A 22362-nucleotide genomic window follows, 5' to 3' on the forward strand; every position below is an offset into this window, starting at 1 on the left:
TAAATTGATCAACTGCGCGGCACCAGTCTACTTCTGCCATGTGCTACTGGAAATTGTACCTCAACAGGAACAAGACGGCACTTGTGGGTTAGCTGTATTTTGTTTCTGTTTCTCAGCTGTAATACCAGTCCAAAATCATGTCAGTCGTTCAGCCAGAGCGAAGAGTTCTTTCTATCCAGAGTCATGTTGTGTCCGGATACGTTGGAAATAAATCGGCGACATTTCCTATGCAGGTATTTCAAGGTTACTCGCAATACTGGCACGGCATCAGTATGACCTGATGACCATGACCGATAGTCTAGTCGTCATCATGGTGGGACATGGCCATGATGGCGGGTACGGCCTACGGCGCGGCGTGTACGGGTGGCCGTGGGTGGGGGAGGCACGGGGGGGCGTTGTGCATGTTGGAGGGTGTTGAGGCCTGAGGAGAGGTGTGTAAATGAGGGTGGGGGTGGAAATAATATAGTAGTGTTAGTACCTGGACCCAGCATTGATCATTTGAATGATTGCTAGTATCATGGTCGTTGCAAGTATGCCGGAATTAGGTGTTAGTACCCCCCGAGACAATTTTTTTGCCAGATGCCAGAACTTAAGGGTTTGTCTCCTGTGGCAGACTCCACAGTTCTGGGAGTATGTCAGCAAGGCAAAGTCATGAATGTGCAAATATTAAAAACACAAATTAGACCGAGCCAATTTTAGCCTAGGTTTAGTCCTACGGGTACTTCAAATAACAAAAATGAACGTTCTGTCATTTATTGCAAAAAATCAAAGAGTAAATAGCATTTCTCATTTTGTTTGAAATGAGCAAAGTGTTTTGACTCACCTTATTACGACCATGTATCCTATAGGCCTTGTATACAACCAAAGGAGACTTTTTTTTAAATTTGTTTTTGTTGTTGCAGGTGCATGGTTATGAGGTTGATACCATCAACTCTGTACAGTTGTGTAACCACACTGGGTACAAGGTTTTCCAAGGTCAGGTGTTGAATGCTAATGAGCTGCGGTGCTTGTCGGATGGTTTGAAGGCAAACGACATCAACCATTACTCACACCTACTTACAGGTATGTGAGTGTGTGTGTGTGCCTACTCTTTATACCCAAAGACTAACCTTCTCATGTGGTGAACTCTCTGTTAAGCTCGACTTGTGTTGGTTTCCAAAAATGCTAAAGTGCGTTTATAAATCCCCCATTCCCTCATCGTTCGTCTCAATTTTGTCCCTCTGATAGGTTATGTAGGGTCCAAGTCCTTCCTCAAAGAAGTTATCGAGGTTGTGAAGGAACTGCGTGAAAAAAATCCCAACATCATCTACGTGTGTGATCCTGTGATGGGGGACAACGGCAAGTTCTACGTTCCGGAGGAGCTGCTTCCAATCTACAGGGATGACCTCTTGCCCTTGGCCAACATGATAACGCCTAACCAGTTTGAGGCAGAGTAAGGCTGTGTTCAAAAGTAATGGCTGCGGCTTTAAATACCACTCTGGCCTATGGGAAGCAGTTGCAGCCGTTAGCCAATTGTTATCATGGGAAACTACCTAAAACCAATCAAGACATTTTGTTGTTTATGACATAGTGGTCAGATTCCTTGAAGATAGGACATGGTTAACCGTGAAGTTGGTTTGTGTACAACAAAGTTACCAGTCTCTCCTGGTTATTTTACCTTAGAGTCAAAGATATGTTTGAAACTACAATCTTGTTTATCTCCATACGTCTTAGGGTCAGATGCCCTGAGGACAAGGATAAATTAAGGCAACACTGAAGATGATGTTTGTGCTCTTTAGGCGCATCTTCTAGAAGCTTAAACTTAAAGAAATCCCAGAGGGTACTTAACTTGAAGAAAGGCTAGGTGTCAGCATGATCCTTTTAAACTCAACTTGTTTTATAAATGAGCTTAATGTCACTGTATCTGCTATTATCTCTGTAATCAGCTCAACAGTTGCTGAAAAGTGAATCAGCGAAAAACCCTTTAGACATGAGCATTCTTTTTCAACTTATGTTTAAAAACAAATTGCTGATTGGCCCGTAGGTAACCCATAGGAAGGATGTTCCTTACAAATTTGCATATTTCCTCCACTATTCCATCACGTTGCTTCCGTTTGCAGGCTTCTAAGTGGCCAGAAGATAACCGACGAGAAGAGTGCTTTGGAAGCAATGCAAGTTTTACACGACAAGGGTATTCGCACCGTGGTACTCAGTAGCATGTCCACAGGCTCAGGGACGCTGGTTTCATATGGAACAACAGTCGTAGGTAAGTTTGAAAAATCCAGGTGTGATATCATGCAGTCCCAGCCCCCAAATTGTATTTGGGTTTGAAGGATTTTGTAGGATTAAGGAGTATGTACAGTGCATTAGATACGAATTGATGGCCTTTGATTAAGGGAGAAGTCGGCACAGTGGTCGTGATGTTTATTTCCTCCTCAGTATTATTGCTGAACGACTTTGAATGTGTATCCTGATGAAGGGATGGGCATCGGCAAGCTGTTTGGATGCTGCAAATGCAGCATCTGGGGGGAAAACTTGATCCAGGAATGGAAATGTTTTGGTTTTGCTCTAGATGGCAAGAGGACAGGCTGCCGTGTGGAGTATCCAGCATTTGATTGTCAGTTCACCGGGACCGGCGACCTCTTTTCTGCTCTGCTCCTTGTCTGGTCGCACAAGTACCACAACGACCTGCAGGTGAGTGTTGGTTCAGCTGTTTATCTCTGCTATTTTGCAGGTTTGCAGTAAATCTCAGAAAGAAACCTTCTCAGAACCTGAACTATAACCCTTCCCGATCCTGTAGGTTTGGGAAGACATTTGCTCTATTGAGGATGATAGCACCCAGGTATTGCTTACAGCAGATCGATTGGGTTTCTGCACTGTGGATATTTTGAAGGTTTCAGGAAAGTTCCCAGCAGTGCCTCAGAGGCAGTGTTTTTGTTGAGACGTACACAAGACCAGTCACAAGCCCAGATACAGGGCCATCAGTGAGTGGACCAGAGTAGAAAGACACGCCAATAACAGATGGGCGTGTGACTAGATACAGGACCATCACTGTGTGGACCCATGTAGAAAGACATGCCCATAACAGATGGGCGTGTGACTAGACACTGGACCGTCACTGTGTGGACCCAAGTAATAGGATGAGCAACGATAAAGGAATGCTTTTGTTGCAATTCATTTCAATAGTTTCCGTCTTTCAATCAGACTGGAGGTCTTCTCATGATCTTGTGGGATTGTGTGATGTCTTGAAGGGGCTTACAAGTCAAGTCTTCTTCATTGTTAGATTTGCTCGATGATTGGAAAACTAACTTGCCATTTTCACTGGCTTTCAAATAAGCGTACGTCCACTTGCTGTCCTTACGTTTCTAGCTGGCCCTCGAGAAGACATTATCAGGCATGCAGGCAGTATTGAAGAGAACCCTTCAAAGCGCACAAGGTAAGGACTTTCTCTGTTGGCCACAGTTTTATCCCAAGTAGGTAAAGGCAACATCATCTTTTGTACACTAGTGCCACAGAAGGTTCCATTCTTGAATATCGGCAGAGTTTGCACATTGAACACTCGCAATCCACTGTTGGTGCAAAGTGTAGACAAACTGTCTGTCTCTGGCATTAACCCACTTGTGCATCTTGGGAGAAGATGCAACAGCTGTTAAAAAATGTCTGTAAATGTTTTATTTTTGATTGACATGTCAGTATTGAAGTTGTTGGAAATCTTCTCTGTAGGTAATTTTTTAAGAGATTTCCTCGTTTTTCACATATTTCTTCACACCGACTTCTGAAAGATACCCCGGATGAACAATATAAAACAATGCTGAAATTTCCTCCCCAGAATTGCAGGTCTCCCCAGGCAAGCACCAACCTCTCTGTCTTTCCCCATATGGCATATAACACTCTTCATAACGTCTGGCTTTTTTTTTCACGGCAGAGCTAGCGGGTCCAGGCAACAAGCCCACTCCCCCGCAGCGAGAGCTGAGAATGGTCCAGAGCAAGAGTGACATTGAAGACCCCAAGCTGTGCATCAAGGCCACGCCCCTTCAGTTTTGACCACAGCAAAAAAACAGAGTAGGGGATCCATAAGAATGGTGCAGTTTTCCATTCCTTCGAAATCTTTTAACCTGACTCAGTTAACTGTATTCAGACGTATAAAGTCTTTGTATAAATTTCAACAGAATCAATTACCGAAAAAACATCCAACACCGGCAGTGGTGCACTTGGAAACACTTGCGTGTACATAGAGCTTCTGTTGATGTGAAGAAATTCATGAGCGGGTTTCTTTAGAGCAAGTCATGTTCTGATACAATCCAAGAATTGAATGGAAAACTAGCTCTAAACCCTCTCAGACCCTTCAAAATCCAGCACAGGGTTTGGAGGATTGTGCAGACAGAAGACAGTAGAGCTCATGCGCTGTTACCCTACCTTGGGTGCTGGGCCTCACAAGTGTCAGATTTTGTCATTGGTTTCCTAAACAGTGACAGATTTTGGAGAATCGGGCAATGTTCAAAGCGAAACTGGATGGTTGGGGGTCAACATTTCCGTGGACGTGTTTGTGACCAAGAGTGAACTTCTGTTTTGTAATCTCTCATTTAACCCCTTCACGATGGGATTATTTTGACTGCGACTGCTGGGCTGTGGTATGCCCTGAATGGAGGGCTTTGTCCAGCAGCAGGCCCCATTGAACCAGCAGCTGCATGGTGAATAGACTGTACATGTGGTGTGCACTAATGCTCACACAATGGTGTGGTAGTAGCAGTCATCCGTAGCGAAGGGTTAATGCTACATCATTGTTACAAGATGTATTAGTCACAAATCAGGCCACTCTCTTTGTATCGCTCAACCTTGGCACAGTTTTTGGACTCCACACCCTAAGTTTGTGCAAACTCGTACCCAACTCGAGTTAACCTGTAGGTCAGATATCGTCACTAGATCCTATCTTTCCAGCTCCGTGCTACACATTGTGGTATGATAATGTGTTTTGCTTTCAACCTCAGGCAGACTGCCACCAACCAGTCAGTCTCAAGGAGGGAATATTTCTTTTCATTTTCAATGCCAAGTGTCCCAAGTCTAGTGACCAAATTATGCCGCACTCTTTATGCATAAAACCAGGGCATGGACCAACCTGACTCTTGAAAAGGCTACATTTTACATACAGTCCTGTGAATTTTAACATTATGACCTCAACTTTAAAAACAGAGCAAACCGAATTTGAGCAGAAAATCTCCAGTTCAAGAATATTTTTTTATTCCACATTAATTGAAATTTCTCACCTGATAACGTTTTATAATTCTTGACATATTAGGTAATAAATGTTTTGTGGCTTTTTAACAAATGTAATTTCAGCACGGTTGTTCAGCCAAAGATAACACTGGGGTGAGATGACCAATGACAAAAATAGCTGAAAACAGCTGAAAAATGCATAAAGAAGCTGAACTGTGAAAATCTCCTTTACTTTTGTACACTGCCAGTGAGGAAAAAAAGCTGAAATCCAAAACAGGAAATGCTAAAATCAACTGAAAAGCTCAGAAATCTCACCGTTGAAGACAAAAATAAAGAACAAGTGAGTCAAAGATAGGTACTAAATTTCACAGGCTTCAAAAGTTATTTGTCTTGACTTCGTACATGGAGTGCATGGCTGTCAGCGTTAGCAACATCTTGGTTTAACAACTTCTGAATTGATTTTTTGTAAGCGATTTCCCCTTTCCATACTTATATACAGTGTTGATTTTACCGTAACCAAACATTTATGCTAAGCAGCTACAGAAAAGTTTGTATCACTTTCTTCTTTCGAGGTACGTGGCTAAGTATTGAATAAATGAAATGTTTTTCTTTTTTGCCTTCTTTTAAAGTTCAGGAAATAACAGGATATTCTGGGCATTTAATAAATTGACTTTTGATTTTATTTTTCTTTTTGAATGGTGATCTTTGAAATTGTATAGAATATGGAGTCTGCACGTTTTAGGATTTCTCTCAACCCTTCAAGGGTATCCAATGTGGAAGTTGGAATTTTAAGAAACATTTTTAACAAATCATTTCCCCTCCATTAGTTATTCCCATTGTAGAAATTAAAAGAAAAATAAAAGTATAATCCCATTGACCCTTTCTTAAAAATCCTGCCATGAGTTGCGGATCAGTGGTAAACTTCACTGCTGAGGAGGCAGTGAACTGAAATCTTGACAATGTTTGTACCCCTCTCCCTCACCCTACCCGAAAAAAAATTCAGCAGTGAACGTGACACATGACATGGTGTCCAGACAGTAGGCTGGTGACGGGTGTTACTTAGATGCCCCATCCCCCATCCACTCTGTACTCTGCGCCGGTCACAAAACTTGCCTGAAACAGAAAAAGTGGAACAAATTGTTACCACCGCCACGAGCTGCACCGACGTCTTGGCCGACACTAGGAAGCCTAGTCGTGTGCTTTTGTTGGGGCACCAGAATGTGTAACTGCTAATTGTATTTCACATGAATCACTGGGCTCACTGCTGCAGGAACAAAATCAAGCTCGCAAGGAATTTTGCGGGAGCAAGTGTAGGGGCTGAGTTGAATGTTCCGAGGGTGGAAGCTCCTATGAATGGGAGGTAACGAGGTGCCGGAATCAAACAACCAAGTTAGTGATGGTTAAAATAATGGGGTCAAGTACTGCATTGAAGCTTACCTCATCCGAGGCTAAAAACAGGGCAATGTTTGCCACTTCTTGGGCTGTCCCCAGTCGGCCCGAAGGCTGGCGACTCAAGAAAAACTTTAGGCTCTGACAGAAAATGGGAGGAACACATCCATGTCAGTATCAGTGCGAAGTATTATGCCTAGAGTCGCAACCCTACTTGACCAGAACTGTCATTTTCTGCGTGGACGTATATATGTTGTTACAGAAACTTCCAATGTTTAAACGATGTTTTTAATTGATTTAAACAAAATCAACGGAAACTGAGTCAGGCTTTATTTGAATGCACTGTATTGGAAAAATTTCAAATTCCAGTCGTAATTTTTATTCTTTCAAGGCATTTTGTCAGTCAGTTGATTAAACAGAAATGGCTGACTGAGTTGAGCCCAGATGGGTGGGTTGGGTTGGGTTGGACACAGCTGTCCCTGGTACATGTACCTTCTCTTCGTCTCCCGAGGCTGCCATCCTTTGCCGCAGCGAGGGTGTGTCTATCGTTCCCGGGGTGATGGAGTTACAGCGAATACCGTCCTTAATGAAGTCGCAGGCAACGGATTTGGTCATCCCTATCACGGCCGCTTTACTGGTCCCATAGATGCAACGATTAACGGTTCCTTACATAGACAAATACACCTGAATTATTTATCTCAAAAATAAAGAAATCTCCAGGTTTTATTTCAACAAGACACCCCTCCAAAAAGTGCAACACTAATAAACAAGAAAAACCAAAGTCAAGATTCATTTTCACATATTCAAATCAATCTAAGCTAGAGTTGACCCAGGGTGAGCACTGCACCAAGGCGTGGGTAGATCCGATGGGGTAGGAGTGGGGACAACAGGAAATGTACCCCCCCCCAATCCTGTGATTCATTAGCATAGCACTACCAACCTTTTATTAGTTTGAATATGACACGTATATACAGTACACATTATACAACCATATCCTATTTTAAACAATTAGTACGGAGGAGCTTAACTACTGCAGTGCCACTGGGTAACGTTAATGGACCAGAACATGAAAAGTACCGATGGCTTGTCAGTGTAGGTTAAGTAAGTCCCTCTTCCCTTTTGCCAGCCCTCTCCAAAGTTTGGTTCTGGATCTGCCTTTACTCCTGGCTTAAAAAAAAAGAAAAAAGTAATGGAAAATTTCAGGATGTTTGGCTTACCTTTGATACTGGAGACTATTGAGGCCATGTTGACTATGCTGCCAGATTTCTTTTCCATCATCTGCATCATTTAAACATGACAAACAAACCACCACTTCAAATACAAATGACATATATACTCTCTGATTTTGTGGAGTTATTTCTCTTTGTGAGTGCTATGTTATTAGTCATGACGCACAAAAAACCACAAAGTTACTGGTGACTTCAACAAGAATGCATTTCGCTGATGGCAGCACCTGACCTTGGGAAGGAAAGCCTTTATCATGTTGAACATGGACTTCACATTCACGTTCATGACGAAGTCAAAATCTTTCTCGGCGGTCTCCAAAATGGTTCCATGGAAGACAAAACTATGGAGAAAAGGAAAGTTCCAAATCCGTAGTTTAAGGCTCCCACAGAAATCAGAAAACCAACTTTCAGAGCTTTGTCCAGGACTTTCCAGGACTAGAATATGACGATTTCCATAATGTTTAATGCCATCAGGCAGAGGAAAGTTATTTTACACATTGAACGAGAAGACGAGAATGACCTGTATCATTCCATTTTTCACATCAAAAGCCGCCCATCAAAATAACCCTTGCATGATCTTGAATTCCATAACGTTTCCCATGACTTATTTTCCTCTGACAAAAGGATTCCAATTCCCCATTTTTTCATGACTTTCTAAGATAACTTTTCCATGACCATGGCTAGCTGATCTCAACAACTGTAACTAGAGGGATTATTGATCATAAAAGGTTAGGTGGTATACTGTTCACAGTGACTACCAAACACAATCAAAATGCCATGCTGTTGGTTGACAGTATCCCAGGCTTACGTAGTTACAACACTGATATTGTTTTTTCCTCTGTTTTTCTTTGTTGGCAAGTTTCTTAGCTCAATCTTGGAAAATATCAGTGCAGAAAAACCTTTTGCCAATTAAGGGCATCATATCTGACATGCACGCATCGGGCTAGTGTTCTCTTTAGTACATGAAATACAGCTGTGTAAATTCTGCTGAAAAGTTAGGTATACCACACACCACGGGATTTGCTTCTGTCGCATGAACCAGTTTTGGCATGGGACACGTCTTCACTCGTAAACAGTTCTTCCCCACAGCTTCAGTAGAACTACAGTTCTCAAACTTGGCAGGCACCTGTTGGTGGCCTCTCCACCTGGACCACTGTTCTAAACCAAGACTAATAAGGACCCTCCCAATTGTCGGTCTCTGGTCAGCACGCGCGTCGATTTTGAACATGGGCGTCAATGTTTTTTTTATTCATTTTTTTCACAAACTTTTCGAAACAGCACCCTCTTTTTCCGCACCGCCTGAATGTTTGCGGCCACAAGTCAGAATGGTAATTTGCTAATTCATGGGTAGCACAAACATTAAGCCATGGGTAGGTTACAAAGTTGCAGCCAGCTGATCAACAACAATGGCGGCATGACGTGCGACATGCTACTACCAGCCTTTGCTCTTTGATTAAATATGCCACTCATTGCCAGTTTTAAAAAGCCACCCCCACCCCCCCAATAAACCCTGCATCCCCGCATCAATTCTGGAACTTTGGTCTGACCAGAGAGCGAGTATATTTTTGGGGGGCCTAAAATAACGTTTTTTCCCTACCCTGCACAGTTGAACAGAATGTCAATGTGACCAATCTCAGCAGCGAGCGCCTTGATGGCTTCATTGTCAGTCACATCCAGCTTGCGGATCTCAATGCCTGAAAATTGCGCAAAACGCATGAGGAAGAATAAATGAAATGGAACGTACGATTTTTTTTCCCTTTCTGAAACATACTGGTTTTCGTTTTACACGAGTATACACCTTCAGCGGTACTCAATGGTTTGAACGATGACTGAATATTAATAGAATTAATGTTCAATATCCAGCGGTGCATCCAGGAATTTTTCCAGGTGAGGTCAGGCCGGTGATTTTTTTAATGTCCCATTTTGCAGACAAGCGCAAAATTTGATGAAATATTTACACATGAAATACTTTGTTTACAATGTATCAGTGTACTTCCTTAAGTTATTTTCTATTATTTTTTTGACCAATTTTGTCTCAAATCTGAGCCTAACACCGATAGTATACAAGACCTCCAGTCTGAATCAGGTCACAATCTATTGCAACAAAAGCATTCCTTTGTCATTGTTCACCCTGTTACTTGTGACTGGTCTTGTGTCTGGTCATGTGATGGTTTTGACTACAACACTGGATGGAATCAATCATAATAAAGATCAGAAATGATGATCATTTGCGTTGTCAAACCTGGCACTCCTTCCAACTCTTTCAGCTTCTCATAATTGATGTCCGTTGCAATAACTCTGGCACCTTCTCTTGCAAATGTCTGCACAAGGTACGATAAACGAAACAACAGCAGAGATGAAGCTGTTTTCTCCAGTTACCCCTGTTAACAGGAAATTCCATCTTCTGTGTTGAAGCAGTTGACGGATTATTGCCCATTTTATTATTTTTTTATTAAATTTTATTCATCTTGTTTTGGGTTTCCCCCCGGGCCCCCAAAAAAGCTCACAGACCTCCCCCATCCCACCACCAACCTTTTGTTCCCTGTTCTCTTAACATTATTTTATCTTATTTTTTCCCAAACATTTATTCTTTGTTGTTTTTCTAAAACAAATTAAGTTCAAATTTCACTGCTTCCCAACTGAGTAATTTAATGACCACAAGCCCATTTGGAAGCTAACTTCACAATTAATAAGTACCACCATATGGAGGCGGTACGGTACCTGGGCCCAGGGTTTACTGGGGCATGCAGACACGTCATGCACAATCCACGTTCATTCATGAGAGCCAGGTCCACGTCCGACGTTCACTATATACCCAGCAAGAAATGAGACCAGGGGTATCCCCCCCCAACATGTCCAATCCCTATACACATTCCAGACTATTGTTACTTAACACATCCCCCCCAAGATGTCTGAAAGGAATTCCCCAGATTCCGGCGAGACAATGAACACAAAGCAGGGGGGTTCTCTCCGTCTCATACCTTGTTGCAATATGTTCAACTAAGTAAACGCACATTACATTTGCAGCATAACAAGTGCTTCGTAAACCGGTGTACCGTGTGGTCGACTGATGTACCACGAATAAGCTAAATATGCTCACATTTCATAAACCGGATGATTAAAGAACATGTCTGGGTGTTTACCTCGGTTGTCGCCCTACCAATGCCTTGGGCAGCTGCTGTAGTGACCGCCACCTTCCCGTCGAGCCTACCCATGTCGCAGCAGAGTCTTAAGTGCAGTGTTGTGCGTCGCGTTGGCACAGGACCGATGTGTGGGCGTAACCAACCCCCAGGGCAGCCACTTCCGCACATTCATGAATCATCACATGCTAGCCCAGGCCATCAGTCAACAGATTAAAGCGCAAAGGTCGGGGCAGATTTTGAACAACATGATAAACATTATGGAAAAACATCAACCTCAAATGATCAACATCTACAGTGCCGGTGGGACCCGCATGATCAGGGGTATGTGGCAGACAAGTCACGGCCGAGAGGCCCTGAAAGTTCAGGTACAATTAAATATGTTAAACTCATCCTCATGAGCCGTTTCTGAATTACTTAATTAGCTGTGGCTTGAAATTACACACGAGCCCCTGATAATGACCGCAACAACTTAATTCACGTCGAGTCAAATGCAATTTCAGACAGCCAAATACATGTGAATTCATACAGCCGTACACAGCATGGTTGTCGATCTTTTCGGCCGGCTATGACCTAATATGTGTTGTTCGCTGTCCTCATAAAGTCACGGTAATGATCAACCATCGGATTGTTCGTGGTTTCTTGACCAAAATAATGCCATTCATCCCATTTTCCACGTTATTTGCACATTTTTCAAAAATTTCAAACTGCTGGTGGCATTCAGTGTTTGAGTGTTAAGGAAGAACTTCAATAAGAGCACTGCATCATCTCCCAGCTCTTTAGTTTTACTGTGTACTTAGTTTTAATCTTAAAATTGGACATGAGTCTGCATCAGTGGCTGCCTTTGAATCGCATTCTGAAACTGCCAAAATACCAGACGAGCCGTTGACCATGCACTGACAAAGCTAGGCTTTTTTTTTGGGGGGGGGGGAAACCAGCTTTGGGGCACCTGTTGTAGGTATATTTATGCTTCGGAGCACGCACATTTTCTAGGCCATGAAAAACATAAGGGGCGTGGCTGGAGAGGGCATAAGCACAGCGTGGACATGCGTCACCTCAAAAGACTTCCCAGCTTAGTCCCTCAGTGGACGGTTCACTATTAATGTACAAGGACCCTCTAGCTCCACTGGGGGACAACAGGAAGTTGGGTGCAGTCTAAAATTTAAGTGATAATTTCTGCCCATGCAGCTCATTAGTATGAAAAGTGTCCACAGTTTTTTTTTTTTAAAGGAGATTATTAAGCCCCCAAAATGGAGATTGTGTAAATATTCGCCAGGATCAATTCTCCGATTCCTTGGGCTTTCATCTGAGCACAGAATAGATTTTAAAAAACGGAGTTGAAAAATGGTCCTAAGTGCCCGCGGAAGCAGAGCCTGGGATGCCATTTGAAAAATGGCTGCCTGCTGACCGCGGAATTATCATATCGGGGGTGAATAATTTAAAATGTAATTGGTCAACTCACACACAAAAAATAAAAAGAAATGGAAAGATTAAGGACAAAACAGTGATTTAATTTGTTTGAGGATCCCCAGAAATGTTGGCTTCAAGTTGCATATTTTTGAGTCCTGAATAATATTGATTTGACGCTGATTTCAAAGTGGCTTGAAATCAATGGACTGCACCCGTAATCCCGCTAGCTGTCATGGCAAGGTGCTGTACGGCTGGCTAGGTGGCGCGCGCTAGAGGGCGGCCGTGTCGTTGCACGTGCGTGCATCAGTCACCCTGCTCACTAGGCAACTCAAAGCTGTGAAGGACGAATTTTGGCGCACTTTGGTAAGCATATTTCCTCCCCAAGTGCTTTCGTTTTTGTCCACACTTTCTATTGAGTGTTTTTTTTTACTTTTTTACCTGGAAGGTTATGTTTTTTGCGAGTGGATTAATTAAGCTACCTGGAAAAGTGATGAACGTCGCGTTTTCACACAAATCTCGTCCGGAAACTGGGCACGACCTGCCCTCTGCCTATATTGGACAGTTACTCTTGTTTATTGATAGCACTAAAGAATAGTGACCTTTTCACTTTGTCTTTCCTTTTAAATAAGGTAAACATTTTCTAAGGAAATTATTTTTCAAAGTACGTCGATCTGGGGGTAGCCCAAGACTGGGTATCCGGTGGTATAAGTCCAATAGACTGGCTCCAGTCTGGGGCTAGTCTAGGAGTATGTATCGCCTGCATTCTCGCATGCACCATGACCATGTGCATTCTGCATGGGTAACTTGGTACTGCTTTCAATTCAAAGGCAGTGTTTTAATGACTTGAAGACATAAATTTAGACCTTTATTTCCATGTCATGATGGCTTTCTACCTCCTTTGCAGTCTCGTAAGGTTTGTGCATGGGGTGTCAATTGGCTTCCGTGTAAAGAACTCTTTCCGAAATTTCATTATTTTGGATTTTATGCTGATGAAAATTACCTCATGCAATGAGCCAAAGGCGTGGGTGGATGAGGTCATTTAAGGCTGAACAGGAGTATTTTATTTAAAACTACATGAATTGCGTACATCACTAATGTTACCACATTCCGGTACACCAGATTCCTGGCTACTTCCTGAACCATCAGTTATCTTCAGGACGCAAAAGTCGACAGCGGTAATATACACTTCAAGTGCAAGATGGAGACTGGTTTCAAAGGTAAGTAGTACACTTTGAAATTTGGTCTGACAATCTAGGCTTCAGAGCCAATACACATCCCATGTATGTTCTAATGAAGTTGCAGTTTTGTCATGATTTGTTCGTATTTCTCTCTGCTCGAATGATGGGGGAGGGGTCCGGGGATTTATTCCCCCCCCCGGTCTGCCAAGAATAGTAAACTACAAAAGAAAAAGCAATAACAGGATGTCTGTTGAACCCCTTCCTTGAATCAACTTGAGCTTGCAGCATTTGCCCCCTGGGTTAGTGTACCCTCTCCACCTGTATCAGGGTACAGATTACATAATGAAATAAAAGACTAAGAGGGTAATTTGAAGTAGTTATTCTTTCCAAGAAATAAAATGAAAGTTCATTCACACAAAGTACATTTGAAATTACAAAACATACCTTTAGTATTTAATGGAGTACATGTTCTTGTTAACAATGTTAAACTCTTGTAACATAAAGTGTAACATAGCATCAACTGTGAAAACTTGTGAAAACATCAAGCAACAGCCAATTATAGACGGACCCATTACGTCCCACCCAATTATAGGACCTGCCAAAAGTGGAGGGGGCATGCTCTCCCCAGTTGGAAAAGTAGGGGGGGGACACTCCTACTTCTATCACCAGTGCATTATTATTATGCATGGCAAATGTTGTACGGATGAATCTTTAGGCATTCCTTGTCAACATGTATTCATTATGATAATGAAATATGCCTTGGCCACATGTGTTTGAATTAGGTTAAGTGACTATTATTAAAACGAAAACAACTGTAACTCTCTCCACACATTCATGTAGAGAGAAATAACTTGCCAGGCTAATACAAGAAGTGTATTAAACAGTTCTAACAAACCTCATTCTTTTTAACACGGCAGTGCATGTGGTTAAACTGTGCCATAATGCATACTTGATATAGTAATAATACATAAAATCATTAAAGACACAGAATGTACTCATGTTACATTTAAGTACACACACAAAGCAATTAGCACCCTCGACATTTTTATTAAGCGGTAGACAGAGCGCCCTCAGCTGTTCAGTTTTAGTTCTGGCAGTGCTCCACGCAGGTGAGAGGCACGATATCAACCTTTGGTTTTTTTAGGGGGGCGGGGGCAAAGTCTGCCCCCAACAGTGACCACTGCATAAGAGAAGGTAGTTCCTTATTCCACTTAGTCTTTACTGTTGTCACTTCCTTTCCTAAAATTTCCCTACCGGTGGTTTGAATGTGTTGAAATTGACCTTATTTCTTCTGATCCCGGGAATGGCGCCTGTTACTGAAGAAGTTTTAGTTGCAGTTAGAAAAGTAAGTTTACCTTGCGTGATACCAGTGATATTCTGTTGTGCATCAGGCCCTGTTACAAGAGGTGCACAGGGCTCGTCCCATGCCTGGAGGCGGTAAATACGAAATTCTACGGGTGCATACTTCTTTGTTGCTCTGACGGTGCCGCTTTCGTCTTACGTGGCACTACGGGCTTCAGTCGCTAGGAGCGGGTTGTTCGTGTTAAACGGATGAGACGTAGTGTGTTTCCCCTCGGTCTGGTGCCGGGAAAGGGCCGTGATCGGACTGGAAGCTGCTCCTCTTTGAGCCGGAGTCCGTTAGCATTGGCTCTGTTCCAAACAAGGGAAGAGAGGGACAGAAAATAATCGTATCTCGTGGATTTTGGTCATGTCTTCCTAGATGAGTTTCCACCGATTTGGTATGATTCTGTAGAAGGATTTTCACATAGATTTTATTCACAGGAAACACTGGATGGTTTCGTTGCGAGTTTGGGGATGGAGCTGCAAGTTATGTGAGATCTTGGGGGGGGTACCTGTGTGATTTTGTTTTCAAGTTCTCATCCAAAGCTTAAATTGATCTAGATTATGACCAGTCAACGGTGCATTGTGATCACGTTTGCAGCACTATAAAGATGCAAATCATCCAAGATAAAAGAGCCTGATTAGCTTGTTCACTTGGGAAAAAAGAAACTGATTTCTGAAGTGCCGATGAAAGTGACAAATGGGTGATGCTGAGTGCAATTTAAGCAATTATGAAATGTGGAAGTGTTTGAGCTAAAGGAAAATTCGTTGAGCCTTGCCTGCGTACCGAGTGCATGCATTTTCGCTCGCTACTTCTCCAAACCGAGCAGTTCCTCACTCGAAAACGAGAGAACAAATATCTTTTTCTTCAAGCTTTGGGATGTACATGTAAAGTTACAGTGCTCTGAGTCACGAGTCCTTGCCGACGAATGTGATGATGTTTCCACGGTAATCCTGGCGACCGTGTTTGTGCAGTTATTCATTTCATGTTCGTGGATGTTAAAACGCCACCTCTGGTTGTTGAAATTAATGTAAAGTGGAACACTCATTGGACAAGAGAGACGACACAACATGAATGGCGGCATGCTTTGCTTGTTAGTACATGTACTATCTTGTGAAGTATCTTGATCATCGTCATGACACGTACAATAAAACAAATAAAATGTCAAGATTTTAGCATTTTTACATCAGACCGTATGTGAATGAACATGGGAGAGGAAATGTCAGGAACGGTACAGAAATGAAATGAACCAACAAAGTCACAGGACAACGTGCTGATTTTGTGAAGGATGGCAGTGTATGCTGGTGAATTACCATGATGAGATGGAAGTGGACGATGTTTGCGCATGCGCAGGTGATACCATGCACTAATGAACTCTTCGCAAACTGCTTGGTGTACCGCTGGTGTGTGACGTCAGACTGTTGACCCGGGACGACCTGTCGCCGGCCGAGCCAGGCGTGAGGCTGGACCGGCCGGTGACGTCGGCCCCCCTCCCAGACGCGATGCTGGCCCGGATGTCCACCATGGAACGCGCCGAGTGCAGGCTGACCATGCTCCCGGATCCGGGCACGGTCAGCTGGCTCGTCCCTCCAGGGGCGTGCCGAAGTGCTGCCGCACCACCACCAACGCCAACCATCCCAAAACTACCGGCCGATTCCTCGTCCAACGACATCGCCCGTTCCCATTTGTGGGAGAGCAGGCCACGGTCCTCCTCTTCGTCGTCTGGTAGGCATATCTCGGCAATCTCCGGCACGCTCAGGCGCTGTTCTGCGGTGCGGATGCTCGTCCTGGCGACCCTCGGGGTCTTGGGCGCGGACGGGCTCTCTGGCTCTTCGTTGATGGAGTAGAGTTTGGTGGTGATGTCTTTACCCACAGTGGTCTCAAAGACAGCCCGCATAAAGCCTTCTTTCCGCAGAAACTTGTCCAGAGCTTTCTTCTGCCACTGTATGTAACGACAGTCCATGTCAGCAGTCACCGTCACCTACCCGCAGAAACACGGAGAAATGAAACGTTATTACAAATCATTTGTCCTTTTGTCTACTTTTGGAAGAAATCTGCCGATGTTCAATTTTTCATTGGAAGACTAAAAAACTTTTAGATACACAGTACTGACCCTCACCTGCCAGCCACATTCCCTTCGTGGCTATCAGATATGGTGAGTTTTGGGATACTTTCTTGATATCTGACTCAAGTTCGGATCCACTGAGGCTGGCGCGTGACTTCGAGTTTTCTTCTTCCAGTTTGATGCCTTGGAGGCTTTTACACTGATTAATATTTTCCTTCCATCAACTCCGAAAGAAAGTTTCTTCATCATCTGCTGTCCACGATTTTTGGAGGTGGATAAGATGGAGTGTTTGGTTTCATGAAGAGAAATGAACAAAACGACAGCTCACGTTGTTAAAGCGAGTATCTTGGGGGCGCTCTAATGAAGTTGAGTACTGACCTCGATTTCAAAAGCCACTTTTTGATTGTGTGTGTTTACCTACTGGGGAAGGAACAAACCCGAAACTGGCCTAGCAATTGGTAAAGTTTGACTCACCTGGAAAGTGGACGGTCCGCAATTGGACCGACAGCCCTGCCATTCCAGCGAGTCCAGGAACTGCGTTGGGTAGATGTGATGTAGAAATTTACCTCGGGCCGTAACTCGCATCCTAATGAAGACAGACATCAAACACCAAAGTTTACATCAGCATATCTTTGAATCGTCTCGCCCGACTTGGCATTTTAGATATTTACATACAAGCAAACCTCTTCCTTTTGTCGTAATGGATTTGGAAACCAAATAACCTTTAATTGTAAGAAGAAAAAACAGCATTATTTTGATAATAACCCCCCCATCAGCTTTTTGCTTAAAAATCTGCATTTAGATTCAAAGGAATAGCGCAAGTAGTGAATTAGAAGAAGGAAAACAAATCAATGTGCAAGTCCTTCTAGTATTTTTGTATTTTTCACGTTGGATCACCAAGTTATGTTTGTTGATTACCGGTAGTTCATTTTCTGTAGTGTACATTTTATGAGAAGATTTTGCATCCCGAAGAAAACCATAATGCCAGCCGTATGCATGCCTTTCATCTGAAAGGCTGCTTGCCTTAAAACGGAATACGTGCTCTTCACAGTAGTGCGCCTTCAAGAGTTTGCAACACTGTCGACCGGGTCGACAGATTTCGCGCACTGTGATTGGTCAATGCGTTGCAAACTCTTGGACACGCACTATTGTGAATCGACCAAATTCAGAGGATGGAATTTCCTGCAGTGCATTTTCCCGTTTGGTGTACTGCGACTTGCACATGCAACAGCCGTTTAATATTGGGAAATTTAATCTTCATGGCATCCCATGAAAATATGGAAAATGAAGTAATGTATGCGAGTTGAGTGCGTCGCTCCTTCAGTAATTAGAGAACAGTATTATATTACCGACCAATGGTGGCGCTGTTTTGGTGCTCCACAATCAACAATGCGGACCGGGAACTTGTTTATTGTTTGTTCAGCATCGTTGTGCAGAAAAAAATAACTTTATGATGTCAGATCAGTGTTCCGTGGTAATTGACGGTTAGAAAGACGCTACTGAGATAACATTGTGAAAATCACTGGAGAACATGCATTGGGACAATTTCCTCATAGAAAGAGACGTGGACATGGGCTTACATTGCTGCGTTAGTGTGAAACCGTGTGAAATTGTTGCATTAATCATGATTAATTATATTTTAGATTTTATTGACCATGCATAGAGTCAATATAACCATTGGGGTGTAATATTTTGGCATGCTGTAATCTTCTTCCAAGACAGGTCAATCATTCAACCTGTAAAGTGAGTCAGGCTTGATTGAAAAAAAGAGTTTGACAGCGGGCCCATTACCTTAAGAGGTTTTGATTTCACACTTTCCTACAGCGCAGCTGCTGCGCGCCAAGAGCAGGCGACCAACGCGGGCCGCTACTAATGCAGGCTGGCCTTAATCGGTGTTAACTTCACGCGTGTTTTCGCCTACGGGATCCGTTTTTCCGCCCGTCGTCAGTATCCATGTTACGGTAATTCACCGGCGAATCTCCCCAGGGGAGAAGCAACACGGAGAGACGACCTCTGCGCCCCCCACACGCACAGTCGGCTCTTTCGACGACACGGTAATGAGCTCGGCTGTTATCACTCGGAGAGCGGACTGATGAAGCGCTATCGGTGTTGACATCATCTTCAATTTAGCCCCCGCTAGAGGGCACTCACAGATAAAAGAAGTTGACCTCTGTGTCTTATCCCTCTCAAATGATATTTACTGTTGGGCATTGCATGGAGGTCTCTAGTACACGACTTTGTACGTCAGTTGTTGATATTTGTCCGATGTTAAAGCTTGCATATCCCTCATAATTTGGAAATGTAATGGCTATGAGAGATCAAAATCCACCCAAGACAAAGACAGAAGACAGTCAAAGAAGCAGTATACAAACGGGATGATATCACTCGTATCTTACATGGCAACACTAACGCATGCATTGTTTTCTGTATTGTGTATAAAATATGGAACAAGGCGAAGGAAAAGGTTGTGTTTCTCTGAAGAGAACATTACATGGAAATTTCTGGAGGAAAGGTGTGATCTATCATGGAGCAAAATTTCATGAGATATACGATTGGAGGATTCGGGATTGTTGGGCTCAATCCTACCTTCCTGATATCAGCAGTGACAGAACCCTATCTGTTCTGGTACGGCCCTCTGTGGCGTAGTGTCCCGTCCGGTCCAGCTCGTAAATGTCGCCGCCACTCTCCAGCATGACGCGGAACTGTTGTCGGGAGACGTTGAAGGGCTTGAAGAGGGCCTCGTAGACCTTCTGGACGTCTTCGTCGAAGGTCACAGGGTAGGTCAGGTAGGTTAGGTAGACGAGGTGGGCCACGTTGGCGAGAAAGGCAGCCAGCTGCCAGGCCAGGCCGTCGGGCCAGCAGAGCGCGGGCCCGGCCCACAGCACGTGGCAGAAGAGGCCCAGCACCAGGCAGACGCGGAGCCAGAGGGCCTGGTAGATGCCCACCGTGGGCGGCACCAGGAACCCGTTGACGATGATGAAGCAGCCGAGTTGGTAGACAGCGTGCTGGGCTTGCTGCCAGCCGTCGCAAGAGATCGGTCCGTTGACCCATCCGTTGGTGCCGTTGTTCAACATTTGCTGAGCCACCATTATTCGGACCCTATCCCTTTAGATTTGAAATACTGTACCATTTAGTGACAGTCCGGTGTACGCAGGGCATCGCACGTCTATCGTTATGGTCTACATTTGAAATATCGCTATAAGTCAAACAATCTGTAAATCTAATAAGATACGTACGGGTTTATCAATGATACAGCAACCCGTCTGCTCATCGTATTGCAAAATCTAAAGATATACGACGATCCTTAAAATGACAACACGCCACGCCACAAATTGTACTTTCCGAGCAGGTGAGTCGTGTGAAGATTGCAGGTATAGCGTTGAGTGACCCACGCCAGAAAGTGCGTCGCTGCTATTTTCTCCAGTCCGAAGTGCTGTCGGGGTACGATAGCACTATTAAACCGCCCGGTGCACACAGTCTGTGGACACGGTTACGTTTCGCCGTGTCTCACTGGGCCCAGTGCGGGCGCTAAGTGTAGTCTACGCTCAGATGACTGAGCGCCTCATTACATAAACACACAGGCATACCTACTGATGTAAAACATAGCCAGACACCCTTCCCTCGGTGGATGTCTTTTTTTTTTACTCTACGTAGCGATATGGATCTAGTCCATCAAGGTATATGACACTTGTCTCCGCGGATGCAGCGATTCAGTGCGTGACTCTGCGAAGAAAGGAATGGCAGTGATGCGAATGGAACGCGGGAACCCTTGATTGTCGGCTGAGGTGAAAGGTCGCGCCAGCCGGTCTGAAGAGGATCCTTGAGTGTCACGATATTGGCCTGATTAGTCTTGTTCTGTTCAATTATTTTCCCCGGGGGGAAAAAAAGCGAAAGATCTTGTCGATACTTTGCCTGCAAGCGCGGTGTTCTGCAACCTTTGTCCCAGCAAATTTGACTGAACATAAAGTCTGGTGCTGATTGATTTTGGCCTTTTTACGTTAGTGTACTTGTGAGAATGTATGAAGCTTGTTCCTTGTTACAAGATGGGACTTTTCAGGAAAGTGTTTCCACCTTTCAGACAACAGTATTTTGTTTATTATTATTATTTTGGTTACAGTGCCTTAACGTGGAGCCAATCTGTGAGGTATTTTACATGCATCCCATAACATAATTTCTTGATTTTAGTGCCTCGTCTTAAGTCATCTTTTAATTAATTCAAACGGTCTCCATCAAATACTACCAACCTCTCATTCGCCTTCACCGTGAGCCGACACTTTTCAAGTCATACCGCAGAACAAACACTACAGAAGCGCTGACAACAATTTGGATGCAAATTGCCTTCCGTATTGAACCCCTCATTTAGGCAATCTCCCGGGCGCGTAACTAACCACCTCTTGTCGAAGTGAGCAGTAATTATACGGAGACCAGGCGCGCCACTGCTTAAATTGGTAGGCACGCGGTTGGGGGGGGGTTCTTACGTGTACCCAACCGGTCCACGCTAATTGGCAGGCAAACAGAACGCGCTGGTCGAATCTGCACCCCATCGTTAATTTGAGCTAAGTGTCCCGAGAGCTACAAGGGTCCCTGTGGCGCCCTGTGATGCACAGCGATCGACGGTCGCTCCTGCGAAATCCATCAAGTGGATTTGAAAGACTAGACCCTGACCCTTTCAACATCTTCAACTGGTTGGAGGATTTTTGCTGAAGAATCTCTTATCACTTGTTTGATTCAAAGAAAGACACAGTTATCTTTCAAAGACGCCAGAACGAAATGATACCGATAAATGTCTACAGGTGAAACTATAAATATTTGTTATTTTCCCTTGGGAATTAAATAAGCAGCATCAAGTGTCTGGCCGTGTGATCGAGACATCTGCAGCTGCTGAAATTGGTTAAATACGTTGGAAAACACCAGCAGTTTGTCAGCCTCAGTTTCTCATTTGTTTTCAGTTTGATGAAGAGGAAATTTAATTTTGAGTTGTGAATGGTTGTCCTTGGTATACAGATGAAATACTCTAGAGAGACCGTTGTCCATACAGAAAAAACTAGAAGCTGGTGGTACTCTGGGTGAACAGTCAAACCTGAAAACCCAGAGAGTATGTAGGGAGATGACGGGATTTATGGACCGAAATCCGCAATAAACCCCCTTAAAACCTGCTCAAAGTGAACACCATCTGGTGACCTGATCTCTTCTGCGGACAGATATTTGGTTGCATTAGTGCACGGTGCCACTGACATGTCAACCATGTCGGAATGTCTACGCGGGTTACATTTCGAGGTGCTGCACTTTGCCTACCAGAAGTCCGTTCATGCTGTTGGCTGAACTTTTCAGCGAGTTCAAGGGGCCCGACTTTTCTTGCGTTGTATCCTGTCATAGCCACAATCGGCTTCCCTGAGACTCACGTGGGGGTTCATTAAAC

The 22362-nt window shown here is 43.9% G+C and overlaps 4 protein-coding genes across 6 annotated transcripts in view; 2 read left to right on the forward strand and 2 right to left on the reverse strand.

Annotated features, from left to right (window-relative positions):
* Positions 1–43: 43 nt before the first annotated feature.
* On the forward strand, positions 44–5875 carry LOC110974491 (pyridoxal kinase-like). Its single transcript, XM_022226172.2, has 7 exons — positions 44–233; positions 903–1062; positions 1228–1432; positions 2100–2245; positions 2552–2673; positions 3349–3415; positions 3905–5875. Exons 1-7 carry the CDS (start codon positions 138–140, stop codon positions 4021–4023), a joined length of 915 nt encoding a protein of 304 aa, XP_022081864.1. The 5' UTR covers positions 44–137; the 3' UTR covers positions 4024–5875.
* On the reverse strand, positions 5196–11132 carry bdh2 (3-hydroxybutyrate dehydrogenase 2). The gene is made up of 8 exons (XM_022226171.2): positions 10952–11132; positions 10051–10129; positions 9406–9502; positions 8041–8149; positions 7800–7860; positions 7075–7247; positions 6631–6723; positions 5196–6306 (listed from the first exon to the last, which is right to left on the reverse strand). Exons 1-8 carry the CDS (start codon positions 11117–11119, stop codon positions 6253–6255), a joined length of 834 nt encoding a protein of 277 aa, XP_022081863.1. The 5' UTR covers positions 11120–11132; the 3' UTR covers positions 5196–6252.
* Positions 11133–12657: 1525 nt separating this feature from the next.
* LOC110974585 (uncharacterized) overlaps positions 12658–22362 on the forward strand; it is a 69602-nt gene continuing 59897 nt past the window's right edge. Inside the window, exons 1-2 of one of the 2 annotated variants that reach the window (XM_087146664.1) lie at positions 12658–12721; positions 13478–13575. The gene's annotated coding sequence lies outside the window, so the exon portion shown is untranslated. Of the gene's footprint in view, positions 12722–13473; positions 13576–22362 lie in introns of those variants that run through there. The other variant, XM_087146665.1, reaches the window with a different exon arrangement.
* On the reverse strand, positions 13957–20682 carry LOC110974489 (popeye domain-containing protein 3-like). 2 transcript variants are annotated; one of them, XR_002597589.2, is made up of 4 exons: positions 19530–20682; positions 17418–17529; positions 16192–16859; positions 13957–15186 (listed from the first exon to the last, which is right to left on the reverse strand). XR_002597589.2 is itself a non-coding variant. In XM_022226169.2 (4 exons), the coding sequence occupies exons 1-4, from the start codon at positions 20030–20032 to the stop codon at positions 15080–15082; spliced, it is 1305 nt and encodes a 434-aa protein (XP_022081861.1). In that variant the 5' UTR covers positions 20033–20681; the 3' UTR covers positions 13957–15079. The 2 variants fall into 2 exon arrangements, 1 of the variants encoding a protein (XP_022081861.1); XM_022226169.2 differs by having other exon boundaries at positions 16277–16859; positions 19530–20681.

This window comes from Acanthaster planci, linkage group LG15, assembly GCF_054643075.1.
Source record: "Acanthaster planci isolate LZ-2023a linkage group LG15, COTS_SCS, whole genome shotgun sequence".
In the NCBI taxonomy this organism is placed as follows: Eukaryota; Metazoa; Echinodermata; class Asteroidea; order Valvatida; family Acanthasteridae; genus Acanthaster; species Acanthaster planci.